At 46.3% G+C, this 22163-nt stretch overlaps 1 protein-coding gene across 1 annotated transcript in view; it reads right to left on the bottom strand.

Moving 5' to 3' along the window:
* Positions 1-7652: 7652 nt before the first annotated feature.
* MTHFD1 (methylenetetrahydrofolate dehydrogenase, cyclohydrolase and formyltetrahydrofolate synthetase 1) overlaps positions 7653-22163 on the bottom strand; it is a 76986-nt gene continuing 62475 nt past the window's right edge. Inside the window, exons 27-29 of the mRNA XM_079990438.1 lie at positions 11833-11941; positions 9933-11537; positions 7653-8860 (exon numbers count right to left, since the gene is read on the bottom strand). Of these exons, the coding sequence (XP_079846564.1) occupies positions 11852-11941 (90 nt within the window). The 3' untranslated portion in view covers positions 7653-8860; positions 9933-11537; positions 11833-11851. The remainder of the gene's footprint in view (positions 8861-9932; positions 11538-11832; positions 11942-22163) is intronic.

Genomic DNA, 22163 nt, shown 5'->3' with positions numbered 1-22163 from the left:
GGCACACTCCATTGTCAACAACATAAGAAGCCCTGCTGGATCTGGCTAAAGGTTAATATTGTTTTATAGCATGGGTAGGCAAACTAAGGCCTGGGGGCCGGATCCAGCCCAATTGCCTTCTAAATTCGGCCCGTGGACAGCCTGGGAATCAGCGTGTTTTTACATGAGTAGAATGTGTCCTTTTATTTAAAATGCATCTCTGGGTTATTTGTGAGGCATAGGAATTCGTTAATTCCCACCCACCCACTCCAATATAGTCCGGCCCCCGACAAGGTCTGAGGAACCGTGGACTGGCCCCCTGCTGAAAAAGTTTCCTGACCCCTGTGTTATAGATTATAAATGCTGAATTGATTTGTTAATAATATAATATGGCTTATTGTTTAAGTTGTTGCTTTGTGCTTTATAGATTGCAATTGTTTTACTGATGATTTAGTTTATTCTGTATTTGTGACGTTCTGTTATGTTCTAGCCAGCATGTTATTGTTATTTATTGCTTGTAAGCCACTTTGAGACCCATTTGAATGGAAATCGGCATATAAATGTAATAAATTGAAGCACCACCAACTGGCATTCAGAGTCTTCCTTCCTCTCACACAGGAGATAGAACGCCGCCATCTTGGCTTAGGCCTTTATGCTCATGCAGTAGCAGCTGGTCCAGTCTGAACGTTATCAAACGAATCCAATTTGTCTTGGCTGTCTTCCCGCACATGGGAAACGAGTACAAGAGGCCAGGCCTGCACAGATGCAGCCAGTGATTGCAGTACTAATGTCTTCAGACTGGTTGATATGCTATGGGTTCCCCCACCATTGCGACTCATGCAAACATTGGGGATGCATTCCAGATTAAACCCTTTAATGAAAACACCAGCTTTATCAAGCTGAATGCCAAAGTCGGCCATTCAGCAGTGCGATCCTAGCCTGAAGGAAGAGGATATTTCGTAGAATCACAGACTTGTAGAGGTGGAAGGGACCCCAAGAGTCATCTATTCTAACCCCCTGTGATGCAGGAAATGTGGGGTATCTGGAGATGGGACTTCATTCTATGAGGCAAGGAGGGGGAGCCTATGGCATTCCGTCAACAGCTGTTGGACTCCCAACTCCCATCATCCCCAGCCAGTGTGGCCAATAGCTATGCACGATGGGAGTTGTAGTCCAGCATATTCCAGAAGCCTATGGGATCCCTTTCTCTGAAGAAGCACTGCTAACAGATTCTGTTAGTTTTTCTGTTTAGCACACCACCTTAAATTAACCCCCACTTTCTTTTTGTTAAGATTGCCTTGATTCTCCATAACACAAAACCCTCATAATCTAGCTTTTCTGCTAGTAGCCTGCACCTGACAAGGAGGCTCTGTTTTGGCCTGGAGAAAGAATTCATGAACTTCTTCTTCTTTGGCAATCACTCATAACCGAGTAAGATTGTGATATGGTCTTAACAGTGTGTGTGTGTGTGTGTGTGTCTGTAAGTGACTGTGGAGGCCAATTCTGGATCCGCATACCCTTCCACAGTGGGGACATAGGTTTCCAGGCGTGAGTTGATCACAGTGAGGGTTTGCCAAATGTGCCTTCTTCTCATTGTGTTTCTCCTTTTGTCCTGAGTTTGAGCGTCTTCAAAGTCCACGACACCTTTGGGAGAGGCTTCTTCTCCAACGGGAGGCCAGTGTTTCCCAATTATCCATGCTTATACTGCATTTTTAAAGATTTGCCTTGAGAGTATCTTTAAACCTATTTTGTTGTCCACTGGCATTTCGTTTTCCATTCTCAAGTTTGGAATAGAGTAGTTGCTTTGGAAGATGATAATCAGGCATCTGAACAACATGACCAGTCCAACAAAGTTGATGTTGAAGAATCATTGCTTTGACACTGGTGATCTTCGCTTCTTCCAGTGCATTTGTTCACCTGTCTTCCCAAGTGATGTGTAAAATTTTTCAGAAACACCATTAATGGAATCTTTTGAGGAGTTGGAGATGGCGTTTATAAGTGGTCCATGTTTCAGAAGCGTACAGTAAGATTGGTAGGACAATAGCTTTGTAAACAAGCATTTTGGTTTCCCCTCAAACACTCTGCACTTCCATCAGGAGAACGCTGCACTCCCAGAGCTCAGATGATGCTGGATTTTGGCATCCATGTCAGCCCTTGTAGAAAGATAACTGCCTATGTAGGAAAAATGATCAACGTTTTGTAGGGAAATGGGCAGATGACATTATGACATTCTTAGCAACCTGAGTTGCAACCATACCTGGTAAATACATTTATCGTTCCTTAACTGTAAATCTCAGCCATTCACCTTACTTTTAATATGTATGATAGGTTGTCTGTCTTTATTATTATTTTACCATTGATGTTCTGTAATGTGTTTTTAATGTTGTACACCGCCCTGGGATCTTCTGAAAAAGGGTGGTATATAAATTGAATAAATAATAATTATAATAAATTAATAAATTATACACAGAGAGATATAACAAACAGAATGCCCCTCAAAGAGTGCAGCATCTTGTCAAACAAATTAGTCAGTATAATACAAACAATTTCCCTCTTTCAGAAAAAGTGTCCATTTCCTCAGAAGAAGCAGGTGGTCTGTGCTCATGTTGCTTTTTTATGTGTTTATGATGTAAAACTGGAGCAAGCTGCAGAAAACCTACCTGAATTTTCATTGCTGCTTTGTCAATGTATCTTTGCCAGTCGATTTTTCCATAAGAATTCGGTTCCCAAGCAATGTAAACCCAACTGCTAATAAATTGGTGCTTACAGATGTCCAGAACTTAGCAATAGCAAGTTCCTTCCTCTCCTCTCCTCTTTGTTTACCAGCAACCCCGAATAAGAGTTATGGAGAATGTGAAAGCTTGCACAGCATCTTGTAATATTTTGCTTGGCCTTGTAAAGATAATATGGATTAATGTCCTAATAAGAGTTAAACCCTTTGCAACGGATGAGCTGGCCCAAGAGATGAGTCCTATCTCCCTATCTGCTCATCTGCAGCTAGCTTGGCTAACGGAGCATTTTGGCTGATTGCAGAGTTAAATGATGCCGCAAAGAGAGTTTGTCTCCAAATTGCCTCCCTCTGGAACCTCTTCCTTCCTGGAAATTTGCACTCTCTTTCCCCAAGGTGTCTTGTATGCCCCTGCCAAGGGACTCTTCTCAAAACCTGAGACCCACGGCTTAACATAAATTTGTACGTGTGCCGTTGGTAATCTCTCTGCCACTATTCTTCAATTGCAAGTTTGTGGCTGAATGGAGATTCCAGTTTAGCAATTCTCAGTACAGACCCATAGAATGGCAGAAAGCCTTGGTTAAGTAACTGGAGGGGTGGAAATGTTTAATTGTGAATGCACCCTAGATTACTGGTTCCCATACTCTTTCCCCCGCATGGACCACTTGAGAATAGCTGCCAGTCATGGCGGACCACTTATTTTTCTACCTGTTGCGTCCTCTAAAACTTATGACACTTTCCCCCTGAAATATACTCGGAGTTGAGTGTGAATTTCATGCTCTTTATTCAGCTCATAGTAGCAAAGAATGAATCTTTCCCCAAAACGTCTAGCTACATATACATTATTTACACAATGGGCCCTGCGTGATTGGCTAATTCTGGGCTGCTCCTGTAGGCCAATCAGGTTGCGTATTCACCTCCTCCAGAAGTCTGGTTGGCTGTTCCTGCAGGCCAATCAGGTCACTGATTCACTTGCACCTGTAACTGGATTGGGTGGCTCCTGCGGACCAATCGGACTGCTGCATTCTGGATCCTATTGTTCTAGGATTCAGCTCAGTAGTAACACTCCCAATGGGTAGTACACCATTTTTCAAAGAAGAAGAGGAAGAAATTGAGAGGTACTCTTCACTTTTCTTACACCACCTTACAGCTCAGTTGGTTAGAGCATGGTGCTAATAATGCCAAGGTAGCAGGTTCAAACCCCGTATGGGATAGCTGCATATTCCTGCATTGCGGGGGGTTGGCCTAGATGAACCTCAGGGTCTCTTCCAACTCTATGATTCTATGATCCTCCCAAAAAAACACCTGCTGGGTTGTGCAAGAAGAACTACCTTCCCACATAGGGACATGAAAACAGAAGAAGTGGCCTTCTACCAGTTCAAATTATTGATCTAGCCCAGTACAATCTATTCTGGCTGGCCGCAGCTCTATAGGGTCTTTCCCAGCACCTGCTGCCTGATCTTGCAAAGCACAAACTCTACAGCCCCTCTGCTAACGACCCTTTTGTTCTGGGTGTGCAACGCTGTTTGGAAGGCGGTGCTCTAATAGTGATTTATGCAGAGACAACATACTGGACGAGAGGGACTTCTGCTGCAATCTCGGCGCCCAGAGAGCACCCGTTCAGATAATTTCCAGCACAGAGCTGTAGAAGACGGATGAGCTTATGGCTTCGCTGTGAGTAAAGAATGACTGGGAGCAGGCAAAGGGACAGCAATAAATCACACAGGCGTGCAACAGCCTCCTTGGTGGCCGGGCGCAGGAGTCTTTCGTGATTTATTCCTCATAGCACACCAGCTGCCAGTCTCTCAGGGTACAGCACATTGCATGCAGAATAACTACCTTAGGAGGACACCAAAACAGTTGGTTCCTTTTGCCTTGGAGACCCCTATCAGCTGTCATTACTTGAACACAATGCTTAAAAATGGGGGTGGGGGGGTTTAAAGGGAACATGAAACATCTTAAGCTTCAAAGCTCTTTACAGGTAAGACAATAAACTAATTGTTGCATGAATTTCCTTCTTCCCAATAGGTAAAGGGACCCCTGACCATTACGTCCAGTCGTGACCGACTCTGGGTTGCGGCGCTCATCTCGCTTTACTGGCCAAGGGAGCCGGCGTACAGCTTCCGGGTCATGTGGCCAGCATGACTAAGCCACTTCTGGCGAACCAAAGCAGCGCACGGAAACGCCGTTTACCTTCCCACTGGAGCGGTACCTATTCATCTACTTGCACTTTGACATGCTTTCGAACTGCTAGGTTGGCAGGAGCAGGGACCGAGCAACGGGAGCTCACCCTGTCGCAGGGATTCGAACCGCCGACCTTCTGATTGGCAAGTCCTAGGCTCTGTGGTTTAACCCACAGCGCCACCCGTGTCCCAATAGCTAGGCTATATATAGCAAGCCTTTCGCCTACACAGGGGCTCCTCCCTTGTGAAAGCAACTCCAGCATTTTTTGAATTGCAACTTATTACCAAACTTAAAACCATGGAGAGACCTGGTCTGAACAAAGACATTGGATTCTTATCTCATTATACATGACAAAGCCATTTTTCACCTTCTCACCCCTTGCTTTTTCCTGTAAGACCTATTGCAGTCGTTAAGAGTCGTCAACAGGCTCATCACAGCTATCTGCCAATCACCCAATCCCACCACCCTTCTGAGCAATACCCCTCCCCACCTTCTCACTATATAGAAGGGTCTAGTGACTTCTGTTTCAGTGTATCTGAAGAAGTGTGCATGCACACGAAAGCTCATACCTAGAAATAACTTAGTTGGTCTTTAAGGTGCTACTGGAAGGAATTTTTTGTTTTGACTATGGCAGTCCAACACGGCTACCTATCGGTAACCAGAATTTTTTGGTTTGCCACCACTACAGAACTTAGGAGCACCAGAAGTTGCCTTATACCGTGTAAGATCACCGGTCCTCCTAGCTTAGTAGTGTCAACACTGCCTGTTGCACACCAGGACTTCAAGCATGGGGTGTTCCCACTCCAGACCTAACTGGAGATACGTGGGATTGAACCTGGACTTTGTGTGTGTAAAGCAGTTGCTCTGCCCCTGAGCTATGGCCCCTTTCTGCATTCTATGCCCACATAACACACTGCATAGAAGCCAGCCTGGGTGTGCACTTGACATGGGTGGGCAATAGCTCAGTAGGTAGAGCATGAGACTCTTAAATCTCAGGGTTGGGGGTTTGAGACCCATGTTGGGCAAAATATTCCTGCATTGCCGGGGTTGGACTAGAGGATCCTCGTGGTCCCTTCCAACTCAGCAAAGCATCATGTGACTGTTTTATCCGAGTTGCTTGGCAAACTAGCACATAGCATTAGGTACGTAAAGGGCTCTGGTTATGGTATTCTTTGTTGGGACGTAGTGGAGACTTGTGAAGACTGTTGGAGAAATTTATGGAACTGTGGAAGCTTTGAGAAGAGCTCATCTGAGAGAAGGTGGACAACTTACAAGTCTTCTGGACTCAAGAGAACTCTGGAAGTTGCAGGACTTTGAAAGCATCTCAACTTAGTACTTGCCTTGTGGACTTTGAAAGCAAAGAACCCTCTCTGGGCTCAGAGAGTGAATACTTCTTGTAGCAACTGCCAACAGCTTGTGGGTGTGTTGGTGTTTGCCAAGTAAAAGCTCTCTCTTCTACACAGTTGTTTCCTATGGTGAGAGTAACCAATGGAGTGAACTTCTATGGCACATACAAAACACCAGGCACGGTATTGGGACCCGTGCTTTTTAACTTGTTCATAAACCATAAAGAATTAGGAGCAGTGAGGTGGCCAAGTTTGCTGATGATACTGCATAGTTCAGTCAGTGAAACAAAGAGAGATTGCAAACAGCTCCAAAAGGACATTTGCAAACTGAGTGAATGGGTAGTAAAATGGTAAGGAATTTGCTTTCAGTTGCGAGCAGAACAGGGGTGGAGAAGCTGCCACACTAAAGAGGTTGCTCTCAAGTCTCACCCAGGATGGCTAATTGCTAGGGATGATGGCAGCCGTGATTCAACACCTGGAGGACCACAGGTTTTGGCACCCCCGATGTAGAGCACAGCCTTACACCAGGTCAGACTATTTGTCCATAGAGCTCAGTATTTCCCACTCTGGCTGGTATTCCCCTTCCCCTCCAACCCTGATCTTTTTAGCTAGAGATGCCATGGTTTGAAATGGAGATCTTTTAAAAAGCCAAAAGGTAAAGGGCCCCTGGGCGGTTAAGTCCAATCAAAGGCAACTATGGGGCGCAGAGCTCATCTCGCTTCAGGCCGAGGGAGCTGGTGTTTGTCCACAGACAGCTTTCTGGGTCATGTGGCCAGCAGGTCTAAATGCCATTTACCTTCCTGCTGTAGTGGTACCTATTTATCTACTCGCACGGTTATGCTTTTGAACTGCTAGGTTGGCAGGATCTGGGACAAAGCAACGGGAGCTCATGCTGTTGTGTGGATTCAAACCGCCGAGCTTCTGATTGGCAAGCCCAAGAGGCTCAGTGGTTTAGAGATCTTTTACCTGTAAAGCATATGCACCACCACTAAACTACAGAATAATCTAAAATGAACTCAGGTTTTTTTCCAGTAGGGGTTGAGGCGGTAAGGAGTATAAGGGTTAAGTTAAACTGAAGGCTTTAATAAGAGTTTCAATGAGAAGTAGTATGCCCCTTGATCTCTTTGAACGAAGGGTGATGGCACAGAGGTAATGAAAACAGCTCAGATATACATCAAAATCCAGTTGACTATATGTCTGGCCTTAGAATTTCCTTCCATATGTGAACATTTCCCCTTCCCCTTTCCAGAGACATAGGACCCCGGTTTAAACCGGGTGCATTGCAGATGCAAATATTGCAGCATTTATAATCCATTTCCAGTAACCAGAGCTCTTGCCCAAAACAGTTCTGGAACTCATAATAAAAACAAGTTCCTCTACATTAATCACAGCACATTCATCAAGTACCTGAGAGCTTTTCAAAGATGTAGCAGTTTATTTGTGTTAATTACAAGTCTGGCAACAATTGCATTTTCACATTAGGAAGTAATATATCTTTTGGGGGAGAGGAAAGAGGATGTTCCTCTGTGTGTGTGAGAGAGACAAACCTTATTTGAAACAGCTTTTGCATCTTGTTTGATCACTTGAACAGAAACATGAATGTTGCACAAAAGAAATAAAGGTTTGGCAGTGAACACCAGGGACCTATTAAAAAGGCAAAGCGGTCGGAAACGTCCCATCCTAGAGGTCTTATGTGGGAGATCCAGTCTCCCCACAAATAGAAAGAGGTGCCCACCAAGGAGCACTGAAGGCAAAGCCTTTGGAGTTGGATTTTTGGACTTTGGATTCTGGAAAAAAGAAAAACCGGGGCTGCATGCAAACTTCTCTTATGCGATGCTGACGGAGATGGAAAGAGCACTGGCCAATTTGGGTCTCTCTTGGAGGTCAGGATCTGGACTTCAAACAGGAGTAAACCCATCATAAAAACCACAGGAATTATTTCATTTGCACCAAAGGAAGAACAAGCATATGAACCACCCAAGAAACATGGGAGCCTGTGGAATAGCACTTTATAAATCGGCAGCCATCAAGTCAATGTTTTACTTTATTGTTACTAATGCAACTGTACATAGCTGGGGTTGTTATTGGGTTGGGGAACTGAAGCTGGCTGTATGTTCATATATTCAAAATTAATTTAAAAATACGTTTTTAAAAACCCACAGGAACATAGGAAGTTGCCTTATACAGACCCAGTCCATCTGGCTCAGCACTGTCTACGTTGATTGGCAGTGGCTCTTTAGGGTTTCAGAAAAGGGTTTTTTTCTCCCAGCCCTACCTGTGGATGGAACCTGGGATATTTTCCTGCATGCAAAACCAAGAACTTTGTCCTTTTATGAAATAAGAGAGAAGCATGGAGCAAGTAAAGTTTCCTATCCATCATCTCTAATTTCTTTTGTCAGAGTTGCACGACTGAGAGTCAGAAAAGGACTCAAAGGAGAGGTATTCAGGTATTTTGTACATTCCCAGTGCAGGGGAACATCCTGGGCAAACAAGGTGTCTTACGGCAGCAGATGCCTCTGCAATCACCCGAGAAGCCATCAAGGTTGACCGTACAAGTCCACATTGTTCCCAGCCATCCTTGTTGTCTGACAATGATTAGGGTAGGCGTAAATAAACTCCAGATCTGGAATGAAACCAGGAACGGAACAACTCCTATAACAAGCAGAGCCTTTGAAGCAATGCAAAATGAAAACACAGCAGGACTTTAAAAGGTGCAGCGTGCAGACATCAAGCACCCACAGGGAAAAGTATACTTAGAACCAACACACAGTGAGGGCAACACAGGGACCCCAAGAGATCTGGGCAGTTTGCTACAATGGCTGGCTGGCATCCAAGCGACAAGATGACCTATTTGGTTGCGGCCTGCGCTGAACATGTGCCAAGTCCCAATCCCTGACGGGAAAACTAAGATGCTTGTTAAATGAATTCCCAAGCAGTGCAAAAGCGGAAGAAGTTAAACAGAGTTTGGCTTTGAAGTTTTCCTTTCTCCAGTTGCTATGAGGAAGACAGGCTCTGTTCATGGGTGCACAAAAGCAAACATACACTCAGACAGGTGTGTGTGTGCAAGCAAGTAAACCAAGCAGCTACCCAAGGAAGCATTGCTCAAGTGATGGGCAGTTCTGTACCACTGCGTGGGGAGCTGTCGCTAGAGGGAACACAATCATCCACCCACTTCCCTGTATCATTTAAACTAGCTACACATCTCAGAATAGACCACTTGTCGCCCGCTGAGCCAAGCACGACGCCACCAACCTGCTCATCAATTGTCCTCTATTTTATTTTTTTGCTGCCTCCCAAGGACTACTAAATAAAAAGGGAGGTTGATCAAGCTACCTGATGGGCCCCCATCCACGCATTCAGATTGGCTGATCATATATTTGCAGGCCTGCATTAGGGGAGTTGACTGCTGCCGAACAGGAGATGAAGGCCATTTAAACTGATGTGAGCATGCAAAGCAGAGGCATCACCTTGCCAACAAAGGTCCGTATAGTAAAAAGCCATGGTTTTCCCAGTAGTGATGTATGAAAGTGAGAGCTGGACCATAAAAAAGGCTGATTGCCGAAGAATTGATGCTTTTGAATTCTGGTGCTGGAGGAGACCCTTGAGAGTCCCATGGACTGCAAGAAGATCAAACCTATCCATTCTGAAGGAAATCAGCCCTGAAAGGACAGATCCTGAAGCTGAGGCTCCAATACTTTGGCCACCTCAGGAGAAGAGAAGACTCCCTGGAAAAGACCCTGATGTTGGGAAAGATGGAGGGCACAAGGAGAAGGGGACGACAGAGGACGAGATGGTTGGACAGTATTCTCGAAGCTACCAACATGAGTTTGACCAAACTGCAGGAGGCAGTGGAAGACAGGAGTGCCTGGCACGCTCTGGTCCATGGGGTCACAAAGAGTCGGACAGAACTAAATGACTAAACAACAACAACAGACCATGCAAAGCACCCTTTGCACCATCAGAATGCTGGTCTGTTTGGCCACAGTGGCCAACCAGATGCCTTAGTGGGAAGTCCTCCCAAAGGATACGTGGATGACGGCACTCCCCTATTGTTGTTTTCCAGCAGTTGGCGTTCAACAATCATACTGTCTCTGATCCTGGAGGTAGTATACAACCATCGTGACTAGCAGGCACTGCCTACTAACAACTTAGGCAATGAAGCGCCCTCCAGATTTTTGCTGGCCTCCAATGCCCATGAATCCCGACCAGCAATGGCCTATGGCCAGGGTTTATGGGAGTCGTAGTTCATCCTTCATTTGGAAGGCACCGCACTGGATGACCCCGGCCTACGATGAGAAGCAAGGTCTCAGGCACAGGAGTTTCTCAGGCCTGCATCCAGAGATCCTTTTAACCGAAGGGATTGAACCTGGGTTACCGTCTGCGTGCTTCTGCCATTGAACAGTGCATTGCCTTGCCGATTTCGGAACGGGCTGTGCAGCTTGGGGATATGTGCAGAGTTGCCTGCCCCATTCCATGGGAATGTACTAGCATTCATAATTACACCAAAGATTTAAGACATTAAAAACACACTTTTGTACATTAGGCACTAATAGAGGATGCTAGGGCTGCAGTGTTTGAACTGATTAATCAGTTAGGATTATATGATCACATTTTTTTTTTTTAACCAACCCAAAAAAGGATCTCCTCCTTTTTTGGAAAGCTTCCTTGCTGGATCTGGGTCATGTCAGCTGGGCAGATTTTTTAACAAAGTATTGCGAATATAAAAAGTGCAGAAGGCAAACACCATTCTAAAAGAAGCCTTCTCTAGCATCCCTTTCCAAAAGAACGTTTTTTTGATATTGCCAAAGACGACACATACAATCTACCAACAAAGAAAATACCACCTTTTGCTTAGAAATATTCTGTTTACCCATATGCATACTGCATAGATCGAAACTCATGTGATTAATCAAATAAAACATCTTTAATAAGTTTGCTACCCTAGTTAAAACCGCATATTGCTTTTCACTGACTGTTTAAAACCACGTTTTCAACCCATTTTAAAAGGTTTCTGGGTGATATCCAACATTAGCCAGAGTAGGCCCTCTGAAATCAATGGATTTAAGTCCATAGATCTACTCCTGAATATGACTAATTCTGCTGATCACCCTTTGCGTTTAACATGATGTAGACTTTCACCTGTAGTGACTAAAAAGTAGACAACCTAATTAAAAATACAGTATTACAGATCATTATTATTTTTTAAAAAAATGCTGCAGGCTAATTTGTTTCCAAAGGCTTCCTAGTGTCCCCTTGAGGTACCTTCTTCAGGTTTTGCCAAACTGGCATTGCTTGGATACCTACAAAAAGAAAAGAAATCATGTCACTAGTCCTCAGCATTGCAAGCCATGATGAAAAATGCAGAAAATAGATGGCCAACTGCAGCTCTCTAGAGCTATGTAGGTCAAACAACTATGTAGTTCTTTCACATGCATGTTCCTGGGATTGCAGAATAGGGACTGCATGATGGAAAAAAGGCTTCCACACTATTTCAGGGAAGAGTGAATGGTGGGACCAGGCGTGATTGCAGAGCTGGGAAAATCCAGCAGTTGCAAGCATGGAGTCCTGCAGGATAGCGAGCAGTGAAGTACTCACTTTGGATTGTCAGTTCATTTTAGAACAGGCCGGTCACTTCTCCAGTCGCTGGGTCCAGGTCAATGTCATAGAAACAAGGCCTAGTTGGAAGTCCCGGCATCGTGCTCATCTGGAAGGAATTAAAAGGGGAAAAAATCAACTGAAACGAACTGAACAAGTATCAAAACCAGAGCTGGAAACAGGAGCAAAGAACATTAAGAGCTTCCTTGCTGGATCTGGGTCATGTCAGTGGACCAGCTTGAAGCCAAAGTCCTATTAACCAGCAGGAAGCAGACCACCAAGGCAAAGGCATTTCAACCCTCTTCCTGCTGGCTAGACAACTGAAAAACTTGGCACCTCTCTTCCCAGGCAGGATTGCCACTGGTACAGCTGACATTTGCCCTGTGGCTTCACAAGGAGAAAGGGACAGGGGAACAAAGCTGGGATCTTCTTTCCAGCAAAGGCTCTACCAGAAAGGAGGTATGGGAGGAATTAAGACAGTTCCATCTGCCTGCCAGTTCTTCGGCATTCCAGCCAAAAAAAAAATAACCCCATCCAAAACGCCAGCTGCTCTCTTGGTTGCTGCAAACAGGCCCCTGCTGTTTTGGGTGGGGCTCTTTGGGAAAGTATGAGAGGAAAGCTCATTGCTTCGAGTTTGGCTTCAAAGTTCATGAGAAGGCAACAGTACGCTTTGAATGAAGCACCAGTAAACGTATGGATTCATTTCAGCTACAATCTTGAGCCTGTGGTCTTTGTGGGTTGCTAATGTTCAAATCCGAACCCTGTTTAATAACTATTTTTATTATTGTGTATCTGAAGAAGTGTGCATGCGCACGAAAGCTTATACCCAGAACAAACTTAGTTGGTTTCTAAGGTGCTATTGGACAATTTATTTTTATTTTTTTATGTTGACTGTGTCAGACCAACACGGCTACCTACCTGAATCTATTTTATTATTATTATTATTATTATTATTATTATTATTATTATTAGTAGTAGTAGTAGTGGGACGCAGGTGGCGCTGTGGGTAAAAGCCTCAGCGCCTAGGGCTTGCCGATCGAAAGGTCGGCGGTTCGAATCCCTGCGGCGGGGTGCGCTCCCGCTGCTCGGTCCCAGCGCCTGCCAACCTAGCAGTTCGAAAGCACCTCCGGGTGCAAGTAGATAAATAGGGACCGCTTACCAGCGGGAAGGTAAACGGCGTTTCCGTGTGCGGCTCTGGCTCTGGCCAGAGCAGCGATGTCACGCTGGCCACGTGACCCGGAAGTGTCTCTGGACAGCGCTGGCCCCTGGCCTCTTAAGTGAGATGGGCGCACAACCCCAGAGTCTGTCAAGACTGGCCTGTACGGGCAGGGGTACCTTTACCTTTACCTTAGTAGTAGTAGTAATAGTAGTAGTGGTATGCTACCCATCTGACTGGGTTGCCACAGCGACTATGGGCGGCTCCTGACATTAAAGGCTTCCCTAAACAGGGCTGCCTTCAGATGTCTTCTAAAAGTCCGTTAGTTGTTTATTTCCTTGACATCTGATGGGAGGGTGTTCCACAGGGAAGGTGCCACTGCTGAGAAGGCCCTCTGCCTGGTTTCCTGCAATCTCACTTCTCGCAGATCATCTAATTATCATCTATGGAAAACCCCCAAACAGGTCATGAGGACTAGCAACCACGATTAGAACTTTGCACACTTAGAAACAGCTCATGCCATGGGGCGGAACCACAAAGCTCGTTTCCTGGCAGGCGAGTCACTGTTGCTTATCAGAAGGGAGAGGCAGTCAGCATGGAATGGGCATACAGGTGTAGCTGATCGCCTGCAATGCATCAACCTCCCTCTCTCATAGCTCTCCCTTACCAGTGAAAGCAGCAGCAACACACCTGCCGGGTTAAGGTAGAATGGCATTTCCCTCCCACCAGACAACCTGCTTATGTTCCATACCTACATCTTGTGGAATCAAATTCCATAGTTAAACTATACACTGACCCAGGGATGGCTGTGGGCAGGATTCCAGCATTGCAGGAGGTTGGACTAGATGATGATGATGATGATAATAATAAAAAATAATAATCAATAATAATAATTATTTATTTATACCCTGCCCATCTGGCTGGGCTTCCTCAGCCACTCTGGGTGGCTTTCAACACAATATTAAAATACAGTAATGCATTAAACATTAAAAGCTTCCCTAAACAGGGCTGCCTTCAGATGTCGTCTAAAAGTCTGGTAGTTCTTCTTCTCTTTGACATCTGGTGGGAGGGCGTTCCACAGGGCGGGTGCCACTACCGAGAAGGCCCTCTGCCTGGTTCCCTGTAACTTCGCTTCTCACAGCAAGGGAACCGCCAGAAGGCCCTTGGCGCTGGACCTCAGTGTCTGGGCAGAACGATGGAGGTGGAGACGCTCCTTCAGGTATACTGGGCCAAGGCCGTTTAGGGCTTTAAAGGTCAGCACCAACACTTTGAATTGCGCTCGGAAACGTACTGGGAGCCAATGTAGGTCTTTCAAGACCGGTGTTATGTGGTCTCGGCGGCCGCTCCCAGTCCCGAGTCCAGTTGCCGCATTCTGGATTAGTTGTAGTTTCCGGGTCACCTTCAAAGGTAGCCCCACGTAGAGCGCGTTGCAGTAGTCCAAGTGGGAGATAACCAGAGCATGCACCACTCTGGTGAGACAGTCCACAGGCAGGTAGGGTCTCGGCCTGTGTACCAGATGGTGCTGGTAGACAGCTGCCCTGGACACAGAACTGACCTGCGCCTCCATGGACAGCTGTGAGTCTAAAATGACTTTCAGGCTGCACACCTGGTCCTTCAGGGGCATAATTACCCCATTCAGGACCAGGAAGTCCTCCACACCCGCCCGCCTCCTGTCCCCCAAAAACAGTACTTCTGTCTTGTCAGGATTCAACCTCAATCTGTTAGCTGCCATCCACCCTCCAACTGCCTCCAGGCACTCACACAGGACAGCTGGGGTCCCTTCCAGCTCTGCAATTTTACTGTGTGAGGAAGACGCTATTTTCTGCTTTGATCGCCCACCATGCAGTTTCATGGAATGACCTTGTAGCTTCGAGACGGGAGAATGAAAAGCATCTCCACTCACTTTTCCCACACCAGGCATTAGGTGATGAACCTTAATCACATTTCCGATTCGTTTTTCTTTCTTTCTTTCTTTCTTTAAAAAAGAGAGAAAAAGATTTCCACCACTCTTTCTCCCATTTTGCAGAGAGCTCAATTAGGTGGATGGAGAATTTCCTGCTCAGCACTGCGAAAGAAAGCTCCAAGTTTAGCTGAAACGTGAGCCCCCGCTTCCAATATCTTAATCCTGGCTGGTGGGCCATGCAGGCAGCAGAGTCTTAAAGCAAGACAGAGCTACAAATTGGCTGACGTATTTCCACCCCCCCCCCGCTAAAATTACTTCTGAAGCAACGGTACATTTTTATGCAGCTCTTTAGAAGGCTCGCTTCACACACAAGGGATCATAACCCTTAATCAGCGGTATTCTTTCTGCAGGTGAGCCGGGCTCGCGAGAGACATTTTTAAAAGATTAACCCGTGTATTTAAAAAACAAGAAAAGACAGGAAGATTTCTAGCAAGCAGCATTTCTGATTAAAAACCAGACCAAACCCCAACAACCCACAAAGCAAACCTATTACACTCTGAAAATGGCTCCCATCTGGCTCCTCAGAACATTATGGGAATGAATTCTAAATAGTGTTTTTTCTTTTTCTTTTTGCTAGTCTTGTTAACCTCCTTTGATTGCAAAGAGGAGGGTTGGGGGAATGTATGGATTCAACCAGGAGATCAGATGGGGCCTTAGAGACTAATACATCTATTACAGCACGAGCTTTCGAGCTACTTGCTCTTCCCACCCGGAATAAGTGAGCCTTGTCTACAACTCCATTTACAAGGTCTTAACATTTGCCTTTTCGGCTGGGATTTCGGCGTCAGTGCTGAATGGGTACATCTGCAGGCAGCAGACATGGCAGGTTAATAGAGGTTAGGGACGTTCACGCAGCTGCAGGCATAAGCAGCAACCAGCATACAAAGGGCTGTAAATCTGCTCAAAGGAGTCGGCCGTAGCAGGGCTTGCGGACCAGCAAAGCCATTTAATGCCTGGCTTAACCATTTGCTCAAGAAAATAATCAGATACGGCAACAAGGAAGAAGCAAATTCTCTGTGCAAGAGGCTTCCTATTCCCCCCCCCCTTCTTTTTGGATTTATAACTCTCTAGCGCCATTCGATCAGAACATGCCGGGAAGGGTTGCTTAATCTTGAGCAGGAGAAGCAGGATTTTTCCCCCCTGCTTCACCTTCAAGATGCCCTTGCCTTAAACAGCAAGCTGCTTGCAGAACTCGGTTCTCTGTGGGTGGGACGACCTTCGCCTGCAATTCAAAACAAACTTTCCCGGAAGAAAGCCCCACTGAATACACATGCCTAGGATTGCGTTACAAGATTTGGGCAGCCTGGAAAGATGACCATCGGGGTGCTTTTCTTGCACAAAATCTCTACCATGTGCGCTCTCTCTCTCTCTCTCCATAGTACCGTATTTTTTGCTCCATAGGGTGCACCGGACTATAGGGCGCACCTAGTTTTTAAGGGGGGAAATAGAGGGGGGGAAATTATCCATCTCGCTGGCTGTCTTGGCTTCTTCTTTAGCCACGCGCAACCTCTCCAGCTGGGAGAGGATCCCGGATGGATCTCGCTCGCTGTCTTGGCTTCGTTTTTAGCTGCAGGCGTTCCCCCCGCGCTCCGAAGGCTTGCGGATAGCAGCTTGCAGCCTGAAGCCCGGGGAGCGCAGCACCAATTCCTGCTGCCCTCCCCGGGCTTCAGGCAGCTATCTGCAAGCCTTCGGAGCGCACCCCCAGCCCCACAAGCTCCCGGACCTGTTCAGTTGGCACTGCGCTCCCCGAGCTTCAGGCTGCTATCCGCAAGCCTTCGGAGCGCGGGGGGAACGCCTGCTGCACTCCGAAAGCTTGTGGATAGCTGCCTGAAGCCTGGAGAGCGAGAGGGGTCAGTGCGCACCGACCCCTCTCGCTCTCCAGGCTTCAGCGAAAGCAACGTGAAGCCTCCAGAGCGCGGAGGAAGCGCTCCCTCTGCGCTTCGGAGGCTTCCCGTTGCTATCGCTGAAGCCAAGGAGCCTGCATTCGCTCCATAGGACGCACACACATTTCCCCTTAATTTTTGGAGGAGGAAAAAGTGCGTCCTATAGAGCGAAAAATACGGTATGTGTCCAGATCTTTCTCCCTTCTCTTAAAGAACTTTACATAACAGAACTTTAAAAAAAAAAAAAAAAAAAAAAGCAGGGAGAGATGATGTTTATTCACATTGGTACAAGCCCATCAGAAACACCCACGGGCTGACAATCAGCAAGAAAAGATGGAGATTTAAGCCGTCCTTTACGCTTTGCACCTGCTACTTTCAGACCCGTCGATTCTAAGCCAGTGTCCACCCTTTCCCACAGCCTTGCTCTTATAGCACAAATATTTTAATGAGCGTAGGGAGGGGAAAGGTGTTCGTAAATAAAGTCCCTTTTGCATTTCTGTTGCTCAAGAGGCCTGCGTTGCCCCATCCATAAAAATATATAATAGTGAGTGTTGTCTCAGACCAGGACAATATGAGGAATACTGTTTACAAGGGAGAGAATGTGAACATATGGGGTCATTAGAATATGCAGTTGCGATGGATAAATAAAGAGAACAATGGAAGGGGGCGGGAAGGGAAGTCAAAGATTGTGAATATATAGTTCTATTCAATGAAATGTTAAAAAATTGTAATGGAAAAATATAAATAAAAAATTACAAAAAAGGGAAACCAAATGACCAGGGGACTGAAGCCATCCATTATGAGGAAAGATTAAAATATTTAGGACTTTATAGTTTAGAAAAAAGCAAGTCAGGACACACAATAGAGGCACATAACATAATGTTGTTGGTTTCTGCTCTCTTCACTGTGCAGCGAAAGGGCTTGTCACAAGACAATGTTTACATTCCAATCAGAGTTACTGTTGGGTTTTCTCACGGGAAAGGGAGACTGGATGTGACGTACACTGGTTTCCTGTTTTTCACTGTTCTCACTCTGTTGTTTCTCTCCGTGCTTCAGAGGAGAGAGAATGCTTTCTCTGCTCCGGCAGAGGCAAGATGTTTTTCTGTAACCTACCAGCTTTGAAATGTAAATAAAGCAATATAGAGCATGTTGGCACGTATTCCTCATCATTCCGCTGTGCACGGGACACTGCATTTTCAACAAATGTACGGTGTAGAAAAAGTGGATGAAATACATTATTTCCCCCCACTCTTCTTAGAGGCCAGGGTCATTCAACGAAGCCATATGGTGACGGCAAATTCAGGACAGAAAAAGAAAAAAAGACTTCCTCACATTGTTGAACTACAGAGCTGACTAGAATCATAGAATTGTAGAATTGGAAGGGACCACGAGTGTCATCTAGTCCAGCCCCCTGCAAGGCAGGAATCTTGTTGCCCATCATGAGGCTCAAACCCACAACCCTAAGATTAACAGTCTCCGTATCTTCTCTAGACTGGGGACAGACAGAATCAATTGCACCGCCCGCTTGCAGACCACAGCAATATGTTCCATCAGCTCAAGTTTCTACCATCCCATTCTGCTGTGGGAGATGGAGAGAACACGATGCAACTCTGAAAATACTTCTTTAAAAAACACACCCTCCTATCCCACACACCCAAATAAATTCAACCAGAGCAAAATAATCTATACCAACAGCCTTCCAGCCACAATCTTCCCAGTCCACTTGTTCCTTACTACAAGATGTGGTGCTCAAAAAGGCTTTAGAAGGGAATTGAGATAAATTAATGGAGGAGAAGACTATATCTGTAGCTACTAGTCAGGATGATGACTGCTCCCTGTGGGATTAGAGGCACTGATGCTTCTGAATTTCAGCTGCTGCAATTACAGAAGCCTAGGGCGGTTCTGTTCTCCTTGTGGGGCATCTCAAGGACTTTGGGCTGGCCGCAGGATGCTGCGTTCGATAGGCCTCTGGTGCTTATTCTGTTCCTGAGCTTTGCAGGGCGAGTGGGCGGTTGTCACAGGGTAGAAGCGAACAAATGCTGCCTTCGCTGTGCACCTCTGATCTGAAGTACAGGGGAGCATAATACATCCATTCTCTCGTTTCCACTCCCACAGCTGGCAGGGCTATGAATGTTTCCACAAAAGTGAGAAAGAGACGAGTGTTCGATGCTCTCTGGGGAGGTTGCAAACAGTCAGGGAGGGAGGGGACTGCAGGCTTGTGCCGTACAGACCATAATACAAGGCTTCCTCCACCAGCCCGGCTACAAAACCAGCTGCGACCCGCAGGGCTCCTTATAATCTTTGTGTTTTGAAGTGATGTTAACGGGAGCAACGACAGTGCGCTGAGCGAGTGGGTTTTAATAATGTTAAGCATAAAGATTATGCTAATGGCCTCGTTGGCTGACGTGTGCTTATTCCGGGATGCAGTTTGAAAGAGAACGTCGGTGGAGTCAAAGACCAAATTCAACCCCCTGCGCGCACCCCCTCCCCTCCGGCCGACATCAACCGGTGCTCCCAAGACTGCCAGAATACCGTATTTTTCACTCTATAACACGCACCCGACCATAACACGCACGTAGTTTTTAGAGGAGGAAAATCCGTAGGCATGCCACCCGTAGGCATTTCCTCCATAACACGCACAGACATTTCCCCTTACTTTCTAGGAGGAAAAAAGTGAGTGTTATGGTGCAAAAAATACGGTAAGTCTTTGGTTTCTGAGCAGCTTGTGTCAGGCGTAGGTTGTCAGCAAAAACAATAAAGCACTCGAGGCCGGGGAAGTTAAATAGTTACTGAGGGAAAGAAACCGCAGCTCGGGCCTAGTGGTTTCAGCAACGCTTTCCAGGAGGTCTTGCCCCGATGATGCAGTTGCAAGGACTGGATGTCCCCATCTTCCCACCCCTAAGGCTCCTCGTCTCCCCACACAGTCTCAAACTGCGGCTGCACACAATTCATCTCTGCCCCACTCTTTTCATTGCTCTGTGCGTTCTTGGAGACTAAGGAGGGAGTGGAGCTGGTCGCAGCAGGAAGTGGGGACTCCCTGGATTCTTCAGCAGCCTGTCTTCACTCTGCCTTTTGGTCCCCCTCCCCTCCCCTCCAGCCTCTGCTTCAGCCTGCACTGCTCTCTGCCCCAGACTCTTCCTGCTCACTAAGCCCTGTTACCTCTTCAGCTTCCAACACCTTCTCCTCCTCCCAGTCTGATCCCTCTTCTCCCTCTGACCACTCATCATCATCCCACCACCAATTCCCAGGCTCTGAGCCTCCTTCCCCTGGGGGTTCCTCGGCTGGCTCCTCCCACCATTCCTCTGCAACCAGCCAGTCCATGACATCTTGCCAGGGGTAATCACGCCTACAGTAGGGCTGGGCGATATATTGTCCAAAACTGGTTTGAAGTCCTTATTGTGATATCAGTTTCACAATTTTTGACCTGGCAATATATTGTGAATCATGGTGTGTGCGTGTGCGTGTCTGTACTTTGCAAAAATCACAATGTGGGGAAAACCGCGAAGCCAGCCAATGGTTCTCTTTGCCTGCTCAGCTCTCCATTGACTCCAGCGAATCACAAGCGCAGGCGCTGGCAAAAACTGTGATGCAGGAAAAACCATGAAGCCAGCTAATCCCTCTACATAGCTCCATCCTTATTTCACACATTGTGATGTATCAGTATACAGTGGTACCTCGGGTTACAAATGCTTCAGGTTACAGACTCCACTAACCCAAAAATAGTACCTCGGGTCAAGAACTTTGCTTCAGGATGAGAACAGAAATCGCACGGTGGTGATGCGATGCCCCATTAGCTAAAGTGGTACCTCAGGTTAAGAACGGCCTCGGCCCAGTATACCTGAAGGAACATCTCCACCCCCATCGTTCTGAGGTCCAGCACCAAGGGCCTTCTGGTGGTTCCCTCGCTGCGAGAAGCCAAGTTACAGGGAACCAGGCAGAGGGTCTTCTCGGTGGTGGCACCCGCCCTGTGGAACGCCCTCCCACCAGATGTCAAAGAGAAGAAGAACTACCAGACTTTTAGATGACACCTGAAGGCAGCCCTGTTTAGGGAACCTTTTAATGTTTGATGCATTACTGTATTTTAATATTGTGTTGGAAGCTGCCCAGAGGGGCTGGGGAGGCCCGGTCAGATGGGCGGAATATAAATAATAAATTGTTGTTGTTGTTGTTAGTTTCAGGTTAAGAACAGACCTCCAGAATGAATTAAGTTCTTAACCCATATTGCTATGTTTAGCTGGTGAAATGCTGAAAAACAGGTATTGTGTTCAGCGTTCCTGCCCCTCCCAGAGGAACTGCAGGGGTGATGTGTCCCTTAGGCCAAGAAAGTTCAGTCACCTGTAGTGTCCCTGCCTATTCTGACAATGGTGCTCCAAATGCACAGGGATTTGTGCAAGCCCTGCTACTGAACCTGAGGACTGAACCCAGGACCTCAAGGCTGGCTCTTTCTGCCAATGAGTTATGGCTCTTCCACCTGAACATAAGCAGCATTACCTTAAGCTGCCAGCTCCGGAGAGTCTTTTCTTTTTTTTAATATCATATGGTTTTGTGAGAGCCTGGAAAAACAACAGCAAGAATCTAGTGCTACAGGCAGACTTGCGTAAGATGCTTGGGGGATTTCAATTAAAAGCCAAGCCGTCCAAATTTGGAGATGCCAAAACAAGACAAAATGTTTTAGTCTTCCGAACATTCCTGCAACATGTGCTTTGCTATTTATACCAGAGAACATTTTTTTTTCTTGGGCTAACAAGCATATCTTAGATGAGAGCTCCTCCCCTCAACTCTCTCCTGGCCACAAATCAGAAATATTCACCCAAAATCAGCAATATTCACCATAAAATAATTGAAGGTCTGTTTGGATAAGGAAAGTGTGTCACTGGGCTACAGGTTTAATGCAGCATGCTGGAGATTTATTGATTTTAAAAAAACAAAAACCAAACGTGACTTAATGTACAAAGCATTGAAAGTAAAATTGCTTTGTAAGCTTGCACAACACAAAACAGGTGTTTGTTTGTTTGTACCTCAGCCACACCCCAGCATCCAACACATATAAAAACAATAAAACACGAAACATACGGAGCGGCCTTCAGATGTCTTCTAAAAGTCAGATAGCTACTTATCTCATTGACATCTGATGGGACGGCCTTCCACAGGGCGGGCGCCACTACCGAGAAGGCCCTTTTGCCTGGTTCCCTGTAACCTCACTTCTTGCTGTGAGGGAACTGCCAGAAGGCCTTTGGAGCTAGACCTCAGTGTCTGGGGAGAATGATGGGGGTGGAGACACTCCTTGGGGTATAAAGGCCTGAGGCTGTTTAGGGCTTTTTAAATGAGA

The sequence above is a fragment of the Podarcis cretensis genome (genome assembly GCF_951804945.1).
Source record: "Podarcis cretensis genome assembly, chromosome: 1".
Classification (NCBI taxonomy): domain Eukaryota; kingdom Metazoa; phylum Chordata; class Lepidosauria; order Squamata; family Lacertidae; genus Podarcis; species Podarcis cretensis.
The sequence above is the reverse complement of the archived record's forward strand: the minus strand, read 5'-3'. Positions and strand labels throughout refer to the sequence as shown.